The sequence below is a fragment of the Gopherus flavomarginatus genome, chromosome 10 (genome assembly GCF_025201925.1).
Source record: "Gopherus flavomarginatus isolate rGopFla2 chromosome 10, rGopFla2.mat.asm, whole genome shotgun sequence".
In the NCBI taxonomy this organism is placed as follows: domain Eukaryota; kingdom Metazoa; phylum Chordata; order Testudines; family Testudinidae; genus Gopherus; species Gopherus flavomarginatus.
Window position 1 is genome coordinate 14128388 of NC_066626.1, and position 15863 is coordinate 14144250.

At 40.9% G+C, this 15863-nt stretch overlaps 1 protein-coding gene across 2 annotated transcripts in view; it reads right to left on the bottom strand.

Moving 5' to 3' along the window:
• Positions 1–15863, bottom strand: part of SPAG16 (sperm associated antigen 16) — an 817531-nt gene that overhangs the window by 134722 nt on the left and 666946 nt on the right. For both annotated transcript variants that reach the window (XM_050916165.1, XM_050916164.1), the window contains one exon: positions 9248–9374. In XM_050916165.1, coding sequence (XP_050772122.1) covers positions 9248–9374 — 127 coding nt within the window. The remainder of the gene's footprint in view (positions 1–9247; positions 9375–15863) is intronic.

The following is a 15863-nucleotide window of genomic DNA, read 5'->3' on the forward strand; positions in this document are numbered from 1 at the left end:
ATGAAGTACCACACTTGCATCCAGAACTTAGTTTTAATGTTGGAGATATGCAGGCATGTGAGAAGAGAATATTTAATACTACAGTGTATCTACTTGACAAAAGGTGGCTCTATTAAACAGCTGTCCCTCTTCTCGCACTCGGGGGAAGGAAGCATTCCTCCCTAGCAAAGATGAAGAAAATATCAGTGGGGTTAATCTCTTCAAAGTGCTAAGAGCTCAAAGCAATTGCATGCCTAGTACAAAGTCCTCACCCCATTAGCTCAGCAAAGAAAACAGACAAATAGACAAAATATGATCCTGCATTTCGGGCAAAAAATATAGAGCACTGAGTTACCAAACCATTCCCCCTCTCCTTTCCAAGATACACATATTTCATACATTTTAAATCATATGTTCATAGTGAAAATGTAGTTCTACATATTAAAATCCTCTTATCCTTCCTTCCTACACATTTAAATAGCATGGACTCTGGTCACATTGAAAAATGTTCATGTCGCGGCATAAGTATTGTACAGCATAACTTCCCTTGGTAAACAAAGGAAAATTACTCACTGCAATTCCTTCCCCTTGGAAGGCAGGGACAGTCAGGAACAGACAGTGCTATATGGCTTCACCTACAAGGACACAAGGCGGAAAAATACCTGTCAATCAGCTCCTATATATGAAGGCCCTGGTCCACCCACTTCTTTCCAGTTAGAGAATTTCAGAGGCAAAGGAAGATTCTGAGAGAGAGAGAGAGAGAGAGAGAGAAACCAGATGCAACACAGTAGTCAGGGGAGAAGGATTTCTGATGGAAGAAGAGAGGACTACAACAAAAGGAATGATCACTGAGCAATTTTGCCTTGTTTTACATCCCAATATTCCTATCCTAACCACTGAGTCAATCAAGGACAGCCAGTAGATGTAGTCAGCAATGCCTGGAAGAGGGCTTATATTAATGTGTTGCTTGTAAGACTTTAAGACCAAGAGAGGCATCCTGAGATACAGCCATACAGCCCAGTCAGGACAAGGAAAGAGGATTGGGCCCTTAGACCAAAAAGTGCAGAGGACACAAGACCTTCCACAGTTCCAAAAACCAGAGATGTCTGAGCACCAGGAGACAAAAAACAATACTGCTGAATTATTCTTTGTTATTTTCCTGAGAACACTGGCTTGTGACAGCAGTAGCTGTTTGTCCCAATGCTTTGCAAAAACACCTGTGAGCAGAGGTCTGATCCTGACAGACTAGGTGCAAACACAAGGGAGTTTGGATGATAGAGCTGAGGTGAACCAGGCCATTATTGGTGTTGCCAGCTGGAGACATACTGGCTGAAAAATATTAAGCCTCCACTGTCTTCATTAGTGATGGCTGAGTCAATAAATGGTTGAGCTGCAGAGTGATCTCCTGATGAGATACATGCTAGGATACCAACCAGACACCCAGATAACATACTTCCAAAAGGAAAAGAGTGCTCCTTGTCTCCTCTATTCTGTTTATTCTGTGACTGTTGACTATTGATTGCTCCACTATCATACATGCTTGTAGAACATTGGGGATTCCAAGTTTGTAGGGCTAAGAAGATAATCTGAGGCTATAGGAGGTTTATGCTCAGTCTCTGTTGGCCAGAGAAAGACTGTTCTCCTTGATCAAAGAGTGGATCCACACAGACACTTCAACTCAAAACGCTGGCATCTGTACAGCTGGTAATGGGAACATTTGGGATAGGAAAGAGAGGCCCACTAAAAGTGGAGTTAGGGGAACCATTAGGCAAAAGGAGGCTAACTTGGGAAGAAAGATTCCTGGAAGTAGTGGATAGATTGCCACCAGGCTAATATAAAGGACTTAAGAGGCCAAAGATGCGCCAGGAATCATATCCACACAGCCTACAAAATGACCCAGACCCTTTGAAAGACCTACTGAACTAGCTGGCTGTCTGGATTGCTCCCCACTGGAGAGAACATCCAAGGACTCTGAGGCAGAGATCCTGTCTCTGTTGGATTTCTCTTAGATCCCTCCTCAGATTCCATCTTCTGGTTTGACTTCTTTTCTTATTCCTTTGCTAAACAGGCCTGGAAGGAAAGACAGAAGTAGAATTATGGAGAAAAGGAGCTGAAACTCCAATTATTCCAGGCTGAAGAAGGTGAAAGAACTGGAGGGAAGTGGACAGATGAGCTGTTATATACATGCTCGGTTCACCTCCTTTATTCCTGGTAGATGGAGCTACAACACTGCCCATAAAGACAGACAATCAAGAGTGAATAACAACTAGATGTAGGGATTTGGGGTTTGTCTGAATTTTTATACCAAACTCAGAAAAATGCCAGTGCAATTCCAAAGGATGAGTCAGATATAACAAGCTATATTTCCATATTCTCCTTAATTTATCCTAAATGAATTTGAAGCTCAGGCATTGAATGATGAGGGAAAAAGTACCCTGAAGATTTATTAGTGTTGTTATATAATCTGCCTATGGGATAAAAAGATGCAGGCTAATAGGATGCTTGTAATAAATAAATTTAACTGCTGCTACAAAAGCTAACTCGGTAAATGCTGCATGAGGGATCTCTTTTTTGTCAAGTTCTACTTTAACCATAAGTAAGAGGGTACTAAATAAAGTGAAAGGTAAAAACACCAGGAAAAATGGGGAGATAAGGGCAAAGATTCTCTCCTGCATCTGAATTCTAGACTACTCCAGTTTATGTCAGCTGGCGGTGGTCCTCAAAGACTGAGCATTGGTGGAGTGGAGGCGCATTCCGCCCCGTCCCCACGACCAGGCAGTTAATGCAGACCGAGTGAGTCCTCTCCCTGGCTGGGAGAGTCTTCAGCTGGCCAGTTAGGACTTGATTCCACTTTGTGCCTCCTGATAGGTGCAAAGTGACCAAAACCAGGGGAGAGAAGAAGAATAACATTGTCATCACTGCCATTGGCACCAATCTCTAGCAAAGATCTGGACCCAAAACTCCAGCTGAAATTGAGGAAATGAAATAATTTTGAGGTGTGTGCTTCCCATTGCAGGATCAGATCTTAAAATACATTTCAGTACAAAATATCAAGTAATTATTTGCTTGGGGTTTTTTGTTTGTTTTTTTTAAAGCACAACGCATAGTAATTTAGCCAGATCTGAATTTATTCTACTAAGCTATTTCTCCTCTTTTTAGCAAAAGGATTATTTCTGTTACACGCCTTCCCCGGTTATCAGTCAAATTTCTATGGACTGGGTTATGTCTTTAGATAATGGATAGTGCATACGCTGTGCCAGTCCAGGAATAGCCCCAGGAAGCATGTGCCTCACAGACCTCCCCACCCCCAAGTCACAGTTACAGTTGTTGAAATAAAGAAAAACATTTTTGTATAGAATTTATGAAAGCGTGGAACCATTTCCTTTCCACAGATTTCAAAGTGGACCCACTTTTCATTTGTTGTGAACATTTCTGCACATTTTCCAAAGTTTTAACAGCAATGATCAAAATCATGTTCCATCACAATTTCAATATGATTTAAATGAAAAATATATGAACAACAATGTTGTGGAAACATTCATGAAAAACAAAAAAACAGTAAAGGTGTCAACAATTTTTTGCAAAAAGTCTGTTTTCAGAAGGTGACCATTTTTCACCCTACATTTTCTTTGTGCTAAAATGTCCCCCCAGGTCTAGTCACAGTTCCTCCCCTGCTTTCTCCTTGCTCCTGGATGTAATAATTTACCACTGATCTAGACCAACAGTTAATTACTAACTCCTCCACCAGGTGATGGCTCATCTATTCTGGCCAGTGAGGGGTCTGGTGTAGAACCAAGGTTCACCCCTGCTCTCCCATCTATTACAAGGAGTGAATAACCGAAAGCCAGGTTAGCCTGTCTATAGAAAATGTAAAGAGGGCTCTTATTTCCTTGTGCTCGTGTACAGTCTAAATCCCAAAGTTGCTCTTAGTACTCTCCCTCTAAGAGGTCAGTAGGAAAAGAGTGAAGAATATCAGAGTGATTCCAACATGCGCACTGTAGATCTGAAGATTACAGATATTTCATCACACTGTAAGTGCTAGAAAGCCTTACTCTACAAGTTTGATTTTACCAGAATAAAATACTTGTCCTTTTCTTAAATTTGTGCATTGTTCAATGAAATAAAAACAATCTGCACAGGCTTTTATTTTCCATCTAAAATAAAAGGGAGATGGAACCCCTGAGCTCAAAGTCGGTATAAATTGCATTTAAATGTTTGTTTTAAATTCAATTTTAGATAAAACAAGGTTAGTAGTTATTTCCAGTGCCACCTGAGCAGCCTACAGTCTTTCGCTAATAATGTTCTATTTGCCCCAGGTGTTTCTGTAAATAAAATGCAGACCAAATTAACTGAAACTTCTATTAAAGGATTATCCCATTTATGAAATCAACTTTACAGATTACAGAAAATGACTATGTATTCAGTTTTGCTTTGGCACCTTTTTACTCAATTAAAAATGACTACAGACAAATCCTTCCTGTTGTTTGACTTGAGCTCATGCAGTATATGAGGACCAGAAGATTGGAATTATAACAATATTTACTTTAAAACTGCTAATATAACATTCTAAGCAGCAGAGGCAGTGACCTGTATAATTAAAGTTGCCCAACATTTTCCATTATAAGACCCTGGTTTCAGTTGCTTATAACTTTTCCAACTTTACGTGGTTCAGGATGAAATTTTCCCTTTTGAGAGCCTGCCTAAGGCTGATTTTGAGGGGAAAGTTTCAGCTAAAATGGTTCAGCGGTTTTCAGGATTAGATTAGGGAAAACTATGTTGTTTTGCCATTTTGAAAAAAAAATCTGTCAACCATTTGTTGTGACGCTCTAGGGCCTCTATGCTTTGGAGCAGGGACTTGAGATTTGGCAGGTGTCTTTTGCTATCCTAATGAAAATTTGTCTTAATTTAGCTAGTTTATAACCTCTGGACAATCTCAATCTGTACATGCTCAGTACAGACTTTTTAGAGTTTGGCAGCTAAATTCTCTGAAAAGTCCATCTGCACAGAGCACGCTTCATCACCTCACTGTTCATATGTGCTGCCTGGATTGCAATCTGCACAGAGTGACTAAGCATGCTCCATCCCAGGCCTGAGCAGGACTTTCCTTATCATTACTCCTCCCAGCTGTTGTGAGCTACTAAGGCCCCGATAATACGGAGGAGGAAGCTTCCAGGCTCAAATGCAGAGGGCTGAGTAACAGGAGGTTGGTGCAGAGTGGAGATGCTGGATAAGGGGAGCAGGAGCAAGGAAAGGTGGAGTGCAGGGGAGAATGGGAGCTGGGAGCTAGAGGACAGGAGCTGGGTGAGGAAGTTGCCACTGTGAGTGCTCTGCAAACACATCCCACATGTCTCAAGTTGGATACCCAGAAAACGAGGAACATACAGTGGTTACCTATGAAAATGCTGGTTTATGTAACATTACATTCACCTAGGAACTCTGGCTGAGGCAGGCACAGGACCCTGTTCTCTAAGGCAGCATTCAATCACCTCACTCACAGGACCAACCTTTCACTTCCTCTAGTTCTCGCCTCATTTGCAGCCACCCTGAGCATTCAGGACTGCAACTGAGGTCAATAGGAGCTGCAGTCCAACACGCACACGACTACGAAATGCCAGGCACTCTGAAAAATCACCTCCTAGGCAGCTCAATTTGGGCACCTAAAATCAGATGAGAGTTTTGATAATTTTGGCTTTCATTTCTGTGCCTCAATCCCCCATATGTAAAATGGGGGTAATAATACAACTTCACTTCACAGAGGTAGAGTGAAGATAATTTCATTAATGCCTGTAAAGATTTAAGATACTATGATGACAGCAGCACAAAAAAGCCCGTAAGGGATGACTCCGTATTCAGTTCAAAGGTTGGATAGTGTGCAGTAAATAATGCCTGGGTTCACAAATTAAATCCTGAGAATAAAAAGAGATATTGAATAGCAACCCACACTGGGAGTGCATCCTGTGCACTACAGGGGGCAGGGTCCTATGAAAAAAATTGCATGTGACCATGTAATTAAAGGCTGCACCTTATGCACAAGGGGGCCCAAATTAATGTTGGACAGGCAACCTTAATACAGGCATTTCCTAACTATTGAGTGCTTGCCTTGGCAACCTTAATGTTCTTTTAACAGCGTTTTCAGATGTAATACAGACAGGCAGGGAGCCCTCTCATATGTTAAGAAAGTTCAGCAAACCTTGCAGCAGAAATCATATAGCCACCATACTCCTTTTACACAGAGCAGAATTTTGCTCCTTCTCCCCAAACTGAGTGTAAATGGACAAACAGTGTCCCATCCCCCTGTATCTGCCAGGTATAGTAAACTGTGCTTCATTTTCCTGGTACTACTCGCTGGTTTCTGCATCTCAGCCCTATCCCAAATGTCTTTCCTTACACAACAGGAGAGTAGCATGTGCACTTTAGGGTTCAAAGAGAATGTCCTCTAGCATCTGTAGCTCTCACTCCTTACACTAACAGTTGCTATTAACTGTGCTGTTCATCTTTTCAGGTGGATTTGCGGGATGGCAACTGTGAAAAACATTGGAGTACATCATGTGCTGCAAGGTTGGTGGGTTGCTGATGAGGAAAGGAGGGGATATGACAGGTGCATGGTTTGTGAATGCTAGGTGTAGTGGTCTGTATGTGCTGGAGAACAGACATAAACACCTGGAGATGGTGGTAAACTTACTAAAAGACAGATCTGTTTTTAACAATAAAGGATAAGTCATGGAAATGTTAGGCCACGATACTGCACAGAGTCACCCATATGATGAGCCAATGGGGTACTCATACTGCACAACATTAAGTAGATGTGCATGTCTCTGTAGGTCTGACATTAAGCTTGATCCTAATGATCAAGTCCCACAGTGGGCTGTGCCCTAGCTATCTCAAGGACTGTCTCACTTTCCATACCTTAAGCTAGCTTTGTAGTTTCTCTCAAACTCCCCTCCCTCCCCCACAAACAGAAACCCCCTGGAACTATATTTAGAATGAGACTTGCAAGAGGTGTGACATTTTGTTTGCATAGGTTTAAACTGTAGACAAGATTTACACCTAAGAAAGTGATCCAGTGAGAGAAAAGCTCAGGCAGAGAGAGAATAGACTTTACTGTTGATATTCAACCAGAGAAAAACTAAGGCAGAGAGGGGTCTATCCAAAGCCCACTTTAGGTAACTAAGGTCTTTCCATTAACTTAATTGGGCTTTGAATGAGGCTCAGAGAGAAAATTAATATCACTTTACTGGTCATATTCTCAGCTGCTGAAAAGAACTGTATCACAGCGCCAATAAGCACTTCTGCCAACAGTAACATTCAGATAAATAGAACTAATAAAGAGCATCTTCAGCTGCACCATCTGGTGTCTCCCAATAATGTTACAAAGAAACAAGGCTTTCTTGGTAGCAGCCCTGCACTGGAGAACTCCCTTTCAGCAGATGGCATATTGACAAAGGATCTTGTCGTCTTCAGACCAAAATATAAGACCTTTCTCTTTACATTAGATTTCCCACAGTAACTATCTTAAACTGACATGCATCCTACGAAGTGGGTATTCACCCACGAAAGCTCATGCTCCAATACGTCTGTTAGTCTATAAGGTGGCACAGGACTCTTTGCTGCTTTTACAGATCCAGACTAATATGGCTACCCCTCTGATATGATCTTAAACTGGTGGCAAAAGAAAAACAAACAAATATCTTCCATTAAGTATAATCGCGTTGTTTTACAAGGAACGGAATACTTTATATATGTAAATTTTTATATGCGGCTATCTCAGTGATGGGAATAAGAGACATCATTAGATTTTAAGCAATTTGGGGGCAGGGACTGCCTTTTCATTCTGTACAATGCTTAATAAAATGGGCCCTGTAATCCTAATTAGGGCATCAGGCACTACCAGCATACAAATAACAGAGATACAAATACAGATACTGTAACATTCTATTTTAGTCAGATATTATTGCTTATGACTGCGTTCTTTTAAATTATGCTTCATTGTGGTCATTCTTCCTAACTTGGCATCTCTGTTGTGGTTACTCCTGCAGAGAAAAATTTGGATTTTATCCAAATAATGGGAATTTTTGCCCATTCAGACTATCTGAAGCCGATAAGCTTTCTACTGGAAACTTCCCATCTGGCTCAAAATACTGCTACTGCATTTTTCAGGGATATGACTCCTTTACAAATACACCTACATTCCATTCCAGATATGAAAAAGCAAAACTCCTTCAAATCCACATCATGCAGAATGTGAGCTATTTTTCTAAACTCTATATTCTTATATAGAACACAGCTGAATTCAGACTTGTGGCAGTAGTGGAAAGTGTATAATGTCAACATAGTTTCTGAAAATGACAATACATTCTTTAGTGATTCAGTATAGATATCTGAGAAATTCCTTATAAAATGCTACAGTGTTCCATGGAACATTTTCTAGTAATAGCAACTCAGTGAAATAATATTCTATATTCTGTAGGTTTTTTTACCATTATGACTGTAGTACTATTATTAGTAAAGTGCTACTCTCTCACATCTCTCAGATTTGATTTAAATGCTTGTGTCTGTCCTCAACAGTACTTAAGTGCATGCTTAAAGTTGAGCATATGTTTAAGTGTTGCTCTGAACAGGAATGTTTTCCAGAATTGGGACCTAAGTTTGTACTGTGATACAACCGATTATCTGCCCCTTGCAAGTGAAGATTAATGTCCTAGGTAAAAAAAAAAGCTATTTTTTGTTCATTTTGTACAATGGCACTCTTAAAAAATACAAAGGAGCAGTCAGTCACAATGCTAGTGACATATTGTAATATATGGCTGATGATGCAAAAAGTATTGAGCAACACATGCATTTCAATTCTTTGTACATAATAGACCACTTATTTCAACATGCTGGGGCTCTGCAGGGAGAATAACAGGATTTATCATGGTTGGTTATGAAACACAACTGTTGTATAAACGTATGAAGAAGTAGTAGAAAAGGAGGAAAAATACATCCCTCTGTTTTCCTCACACATTGAGCATTTCTTACCTTTATGTAATTCTTTTTCTGCATCATTGTAAATGTTTGGTTTTATGTAATAACTGAGCATTAATACAAATTGACAAGTTAAAATAAGTATGTGTCACATCATTAGTTGGTATAAACAGGCATAGATTTACTGAAGCCAATTTACACCAGTTGAGGATCTGGCCTCAGAATTTTAAACTCAATTACAAAATGGTTTGAGAGCATAACACTTCTTTTGATAGTCAGGGCTAAGTTTAAGAAAGGATCCTACCAGATGGGTCAAAGACCACCTGATTGCCAGGATGGGGGCCCGCATCTATAGATACCATTGGTGTTACCCTCCGAACATCCCAGAACTTCATCACACCATAGGAGTCACAGGAAACAATGGTGTCACCCTGCCAAATATTAAAAAAAATGAATTAATTATTTGTGCTTCAGAGAGTAAGAGAGCACTGTGGCATACATGGAGCTGATGTGTAATAATGTTAAGAATACTGAATTATGCCAGTTTTACAAACCCTGTAGGTTACCAGATCAGTGAGGGGAAGTTACTGTACACTGGGTTATTGGCATTTTTTCTGTGACTGTACTGATCTAACTTATACCAGGGATAGTTAAATGTTAATAGTGCACCTATAATGCCCAAATTCAATGGGGTCTGTGCATGAAGATGAGAGAATGGCTTATCAGATAAGAACATGCAAGAACACACTTGAAAGACAGTGGGGCAAGCTGTTAGTTTCAAGGATCCTGTCTCCAACCAGTTGCAAACCTTGTCTTGCCAAAGCTGGGAGTTACCAGATCAAAGGGCTATAAACAGTGAAAAGGTGACATGATTTGGGGGAAGTGGGGTGATTTGCCAGGTGCTCTCCATGGAGCTGGTCTCCATGTGGAAGATGGTTGAACACTTGATAAACTAGACATGTCCAGATCCTTTTTCCATGTTTTTAGGATCTGTTTTCTCTTAAAGGCTTTTCTTCTAAATGAATAATATATGACTTAAAGCTGGCTCTTTGATCACCGATGACCACTGCCGTTGCCCTGGAGGGAACAGAATTGCAGGGCTTGGACAAAAGTCAGATCTGCTGAGGTAACCATCATCAGTGCTCAGGGGACTCCAACCCAGAGCCTGGTCTGAGAGTGGGTGACCTGCATGATTCCATTCTAAGACACAGGCAACGTCTAGAGGCCTGAGACCTAAACAGGGTGTGGGGGGGAAGGGGGCAGGCAGCTCATAGAGTCCAGTTAACCTGGTAACTGTGAATTTGTAATTGAAATTGTATCTTTAAATGCTTTCATTTTCCATGTTGTTTTGCCTTTTGGAAAACAGAGAAAGTGAATGACATTTTACAAAATAATTTCTCTAAAAAACATATTTCAGGGGAGAAAAAGTTCATGAAAATTGTCAGGTTAACTTCACATTAATTGCAGATCAATTTTATATGCAAAACAAGATTTAAATGCTAGCTACAGCTGAAGTTAAACAGCATTAACATTTTGATTTTTTAAGTTATTTTTATTAAGGGTTACGTTAATTTTACAATGCAGAGAAAGCTAATGCGGTAATTGATGTTATTAAAAATATAACTATATATACACATAGCATATAAATATAATTAGTACAGTAATCTCATCAAAACTCAATCAATATAATACTTAATCTTTCATTGCAATATAGCATAATTATAATCTGCCCTAGACTTCTATTGCAGATGGCGCTATTGGAGGAATTTAAAGAGGAGCTACTTTTGTCAGTGAGGTTACTGAGCTCAGAAGAAATCAGTGGTTTTGCTGTGACAATTCACAGAATAGCTAGGACTTATATTCACTGATGGAAACAGCAAAGAGCAAAGAGGATATTTCAAAAGGCGCATGTATGATAGCATCCATATAGAGCCTTTTGATGGCATTAGGACAAAACATGAGACCTTTCTGCAAGGTGTATTATTAAGATCCCTCACTCTGTAGACCTTAACCAAATAAAACTCATTTTCTTCAGTGGGGGCCACATGTGGGCAGAATTGTATCTCTATATTAGCTATTTCTAAATAGCTGTACAGATTTAATATAACCCTATTGTGAAAGGGTTTAAATACCAGAAGAGAAAATTCATAGGAGGTTTGACAGTTCTTGGGGACTGAGTCACCTTGTTACCCCCTGCCACCAGCATCAGGGAGATATGCTTGTACTTAACTGGGTGTCATTTCCCTGGCAAGACCAGTCTGTTAGCCACCCAGGCACTATCCTCTGAGCTATTCTAGCCCCTACTTAGTCTTACAGGTTAATAGGTGTACCCCAGCCCATGACTCCCTTTGAAGCATTCCCAGGTGATGCCCAGCCCCTGACACTGGCTACTCAAAATTACCACATCTGCTGTCCCCAAGGAAACAGTGTGCACACCAGCTTGTATGATTCATCTCAGCACTTGGATATATTTATAGTGAAGGCAAGCATAAGTTTACTACCAACGAGTCAAGATTCAAGGGATAGTGAGGAAGGACATTGGAAACAAAAGGTTACATGTAAAACAAAATCATAACATGCTTTCTAGAGACTAAATTTATCTATTAGACTAACCTCCTGTGTAATGAAATTTATCTCACTCAAAGCCTTTTACAGCTTCTTCTATCAAGGCAGGCAGAAATCCTATTTTCTTGAATGTAAATGCACTGCCCATTTACTTCCTAGGTTCAGCATAAGGTAGTGTCTTCTTTGACTTCTACTTATATCCCCAAAGTTAATTACCTGTACTCAGAGACAGTATAAGCCACTCCCTCGTTCACTTGTTTTTCTGTTTCAGAGTAGCAGCCGTGTTAGTCTGTATCCGCAAAAAGAACAGGAGTACCTGTGGCACCTTAGAGACTAACAAATTTATTTCAGCATAAGCTTTCGTGGGCTACAGCTCTCTTCTTCGGATGCATAGAATGGAACACACAGACAGAAGATATTTATACATACAGAGAACATGAAAAGATGGAAGTACCCATACCAACTGTGTGTTCTTTTCTGCGACTATATCTCTTTGATAACTTCCTATCGAAATGGTCATTCACTGTGTTAACTTACATGCTTAATGTACATGTGACAGATAGAAAGGTGAATTAACATCTTTTATCCGACAAAAACCTGTTTCTTCATCTCTACGGTGATACTGAGTCTAAGAACATATTTCAGAACATACGTGCTTCATACTATCTGTACATACATTTCACAATGATATCACAGAGCAGTGTGATCCGGCTTTCATTTAAGGCATCTCATGACATTCTTTGGTGAACCAGAATGTACATACCCGAATCAGGATATTTCATAACCCTCTTGCTAGCTGGCATTAATGGGTGATTGGGTCATAGAAGGCCTAACCAAAATAAATAAATATGTGAAAATTAAAAAATCCCCCTATTAGGGTTTCTAGTTTGATAAGGTTGTGAGTCAACCAACAAAATACGCATCACCAAAGTCACCAAAGGCTATATTTCTTCCTAAGGGAAATCATGAGTTGACTATCACATAGTTTCAGGTATTTTACCCAGTACAATGTATAGCTAATATAAATTTCAAACAACATAAAAGCTGTATCAAGAGGGCAACTGATGTCTATAGAATTCTTTGGTTTTTCATCAGCCATAAAAACCCACGGTTGTGAGTTAAATCCTTGAGGGGGCCACTTAGGGATCTGGGGCAAAATCAGTACTTGGTCCTGCTAGTAAAGGCAGAGGGCTGGACTCAATGAGCTTTCAGGGTCCCTTCCAGTTCTATGAGATAGGCATATCTCCATATATATTATATTTTAATTCAGTACACTGAGGCCCAATGTGTTTTACTGATACAGCTCATGATGCAATGCCTGAGGGCTCAAGGGCTATATGGTAGGGCTATGTACCTCTTGCAAGGGAGCGCCTGCACATTTTATCACATCTATATATAATAGGTTTTTTCAGAGGAATATTAGAAGAATTCTGGAAATATGGCCGGGAGGGGAAGGGGGGAGAAAAAGGGAGGTTACTTGAGGTATGTAGAAGGGATTGCATTTAATCAGTGTCAAAACTCCTGGGAAAAAAATATTGCCCCAACAAAGACCCTGCGAATCTCAGGCAGGATGTTGAAAGAACAGGGTAAAATAACTGAAACAGTGCAATGAATGGCTCAACATTACAATATAGCAAACAAAAGAGACTGAGAAGTGCTGCCAAACTCAGGAAGGCTTTTTCCCCCCTCTGCTCACTGAGGTGATGCAGAAAGAGTCATAGTTTTTTCCAGTATATTAGGAAAATGTGAAAGGCATATCTTATGAAGTCTGGGTGTTAAATATATAAATGGTTAAAAACAAGCCAAGATATGCTTATAATAGATTATACTTCTGGTATAACTTTTTCCCATGTTAGCTCCTCAGCAAACAATAATTTCATTTGACAATGTTGGCCTGATCCTGGAACCCTGGCTCATGGAAGCTCCTTAACCAGTATTTACCCATGCAACTAGTCCCATTGACACTCTGGCTTCTGTTGTGGCATTTAGCATCTCGTGGTAGGAAACAAGACGGAGCTGTATTGCCCCAGTGGCAGTTCTGTGAGGTACTGTGCTTCAAGAAGAATGTGAATGCTGCATCATCCTTGGACTTCTCTCCTCAGTGGCCTAGATTCATAGACCAGCACAGAGGGACAGGGGAGAATAAAGATCCTGCTTATTCCCCACCCCATATGGGAAAACTTGCACTCCAGGGTTGGAATAAATGGTCAGTTTTCAGTTTTTTGTACTGGGACCAGTACTGTTCAACATATTCATAAATAAACTGGGAAAACAGGTAAACAGTGAGGTGACACATTTTTGCAGATAATACAAAACTACTCAAGCAGACTGCAAAGTTACAAAGGGATCTCTTACAAAACTTGGTGAGTGGGCAATTAATTTGCAGATAAAATTCAATGTTGATAAATACAAAGTAATGCACATTACAAAACATAATCCCAACTATACATATAAAATGACTGAGTCTAACTTAGCTGTTGCCACTCAAGAAAGAGATCTGGCAGTTACTGTGGATAGTTCTCTGAAAACATCCACTCAGTGTGCAGCAGCAGTCAAAAAAGCAAACAGAATGTGACGAATCATTAGGAAAGGGGTAGATCAAAAGATGGAAAATATGATATTGCCTGTATATAAATCCATGGTATACCCACATCTTGAATATTGGATACAAATGTGGTCGCCCCAACTCAAAGAAGATATATTGAAATTGAAAAAGGTACAGAAAGAGGTAACAAAAATGGTTAAGGGTATGGAACAACTTCCATATGAGGAGAGATTAATAAAACTGGGATTTTTCAGCCTAGAAAAGAAATGACTAAGGGGGGATATACCAGAGGTCTATAAAATCATGACTGGTGTGGGGAAAGTAAATAAGAAAGTGTTATTTACTCCTTCTCATAACACAAGAACTAGAGGTCACCAAATGAAATTAATTAGGCAGTAGATCTAAAATAAACAAAAGGAAATATTTCTTCACACAACACACAGTCAACATATAAAAATCTTTGCCAGAGGATGTTGTGAAGGCCATGGGCAGCTCTAGGAATTTTGCCGCCCCAAGCACGGCAGGCAGACTACCTTCGGCTGCTTGCCTGCGGGAGGTCCACTGAAGCCGCAGGACCAGTGGACCCTCCGCAGGCAAGTCGCCAAAGGCAGCCTGCCTGCTGCCCTTGTGGCACCGGCAGAGCGCCCCCCACGGTTTGCCACCCCAAGCATGCGCTTGACGTGCTGGGGCCTGGTGCTGCCCCTGATGAAGGCCAAGACTATAACAGCATTCAAAAAAGAACTAGATAAGTTCATGGAGGAAAGATCCATCAATGGCTATGAGCCAGGATGGGCAGGGATGGTGTCTCTAGCCTCTGTTTGCAAGAAGCTGGGAAGGAGCGATAGGGGATGGGTCACGTGATGATTACCTGTTCCATTCATTACCTCTGGGGCACCTGGCATTGGCCACTGTCAGAAGACAGAATACTGGGCTAGATGGACCTTTGGTCTGTCCCAATATGGGCATTCCTATGAGCCCAGCATGGCAGAAGCAGCAAAGAATCCCGTGGCACCTTATAGACTAACAGACGTTTTGGAGCATGAGCTTTCGTGGGTGAATACCCACTTCCTCAGATGGTATTCACCCACAAAAGCTCATGCTCCAAAACGTCTGTTAGTCTATAAGGTGCCACGGGATTCTTTGCTGCTTTTACAGATCCAGACTAACACGGCTACCCCTCTGACAGCATGGTAGAGTTGTCTGGAAAGGACGAAGAAGCAGTTTGCTGTGCCAATGACTGGTCCTGTTCTTGAGACACAGGACATGGCTGGGAAAACCCTGGACATCCAGAGGGAATGGATTTAGCAGTTGCTTGTAACTGAGGTGGTTCAAGAACAAGAGCCACCAATGGGACCAGTGATCTTGCTCTTCAGTGGGTCGAAGAGCAGGACCTCAATAACTGAGGAGTATCCCAAAGATTCCAAGGAGGCCACTGGGCAAATAGATAAGCCCTTGATGGCCAGTAGCAGTGGGCTAAAAGCCCCTGTCCCAACTGCGGGAATGATGCCGATCTCAGCACTGATAGTAATCTGAGGATGGTCTCTGGTGCCTATTGATGACAACAAAGAGGAGAACGACCCTGACCTGTATCTTGAGGAGTCTTGGAGATTCTATAGTAACAACAGGAGAGCCATCCCTGAGGAGGAAAACAAAGGATCAGAGTCATCCAAAGCCCAACACAGGGCAGCATCAGTGCTGAAGTGCAATGGGGAATCTGCATCAGTGGTACTGAATGAGATACTCACACCTGGTATCAGAAGAGGCACACGCACTAAGGCCAAGGATAGCACTGAACTTGACAATGGAATCT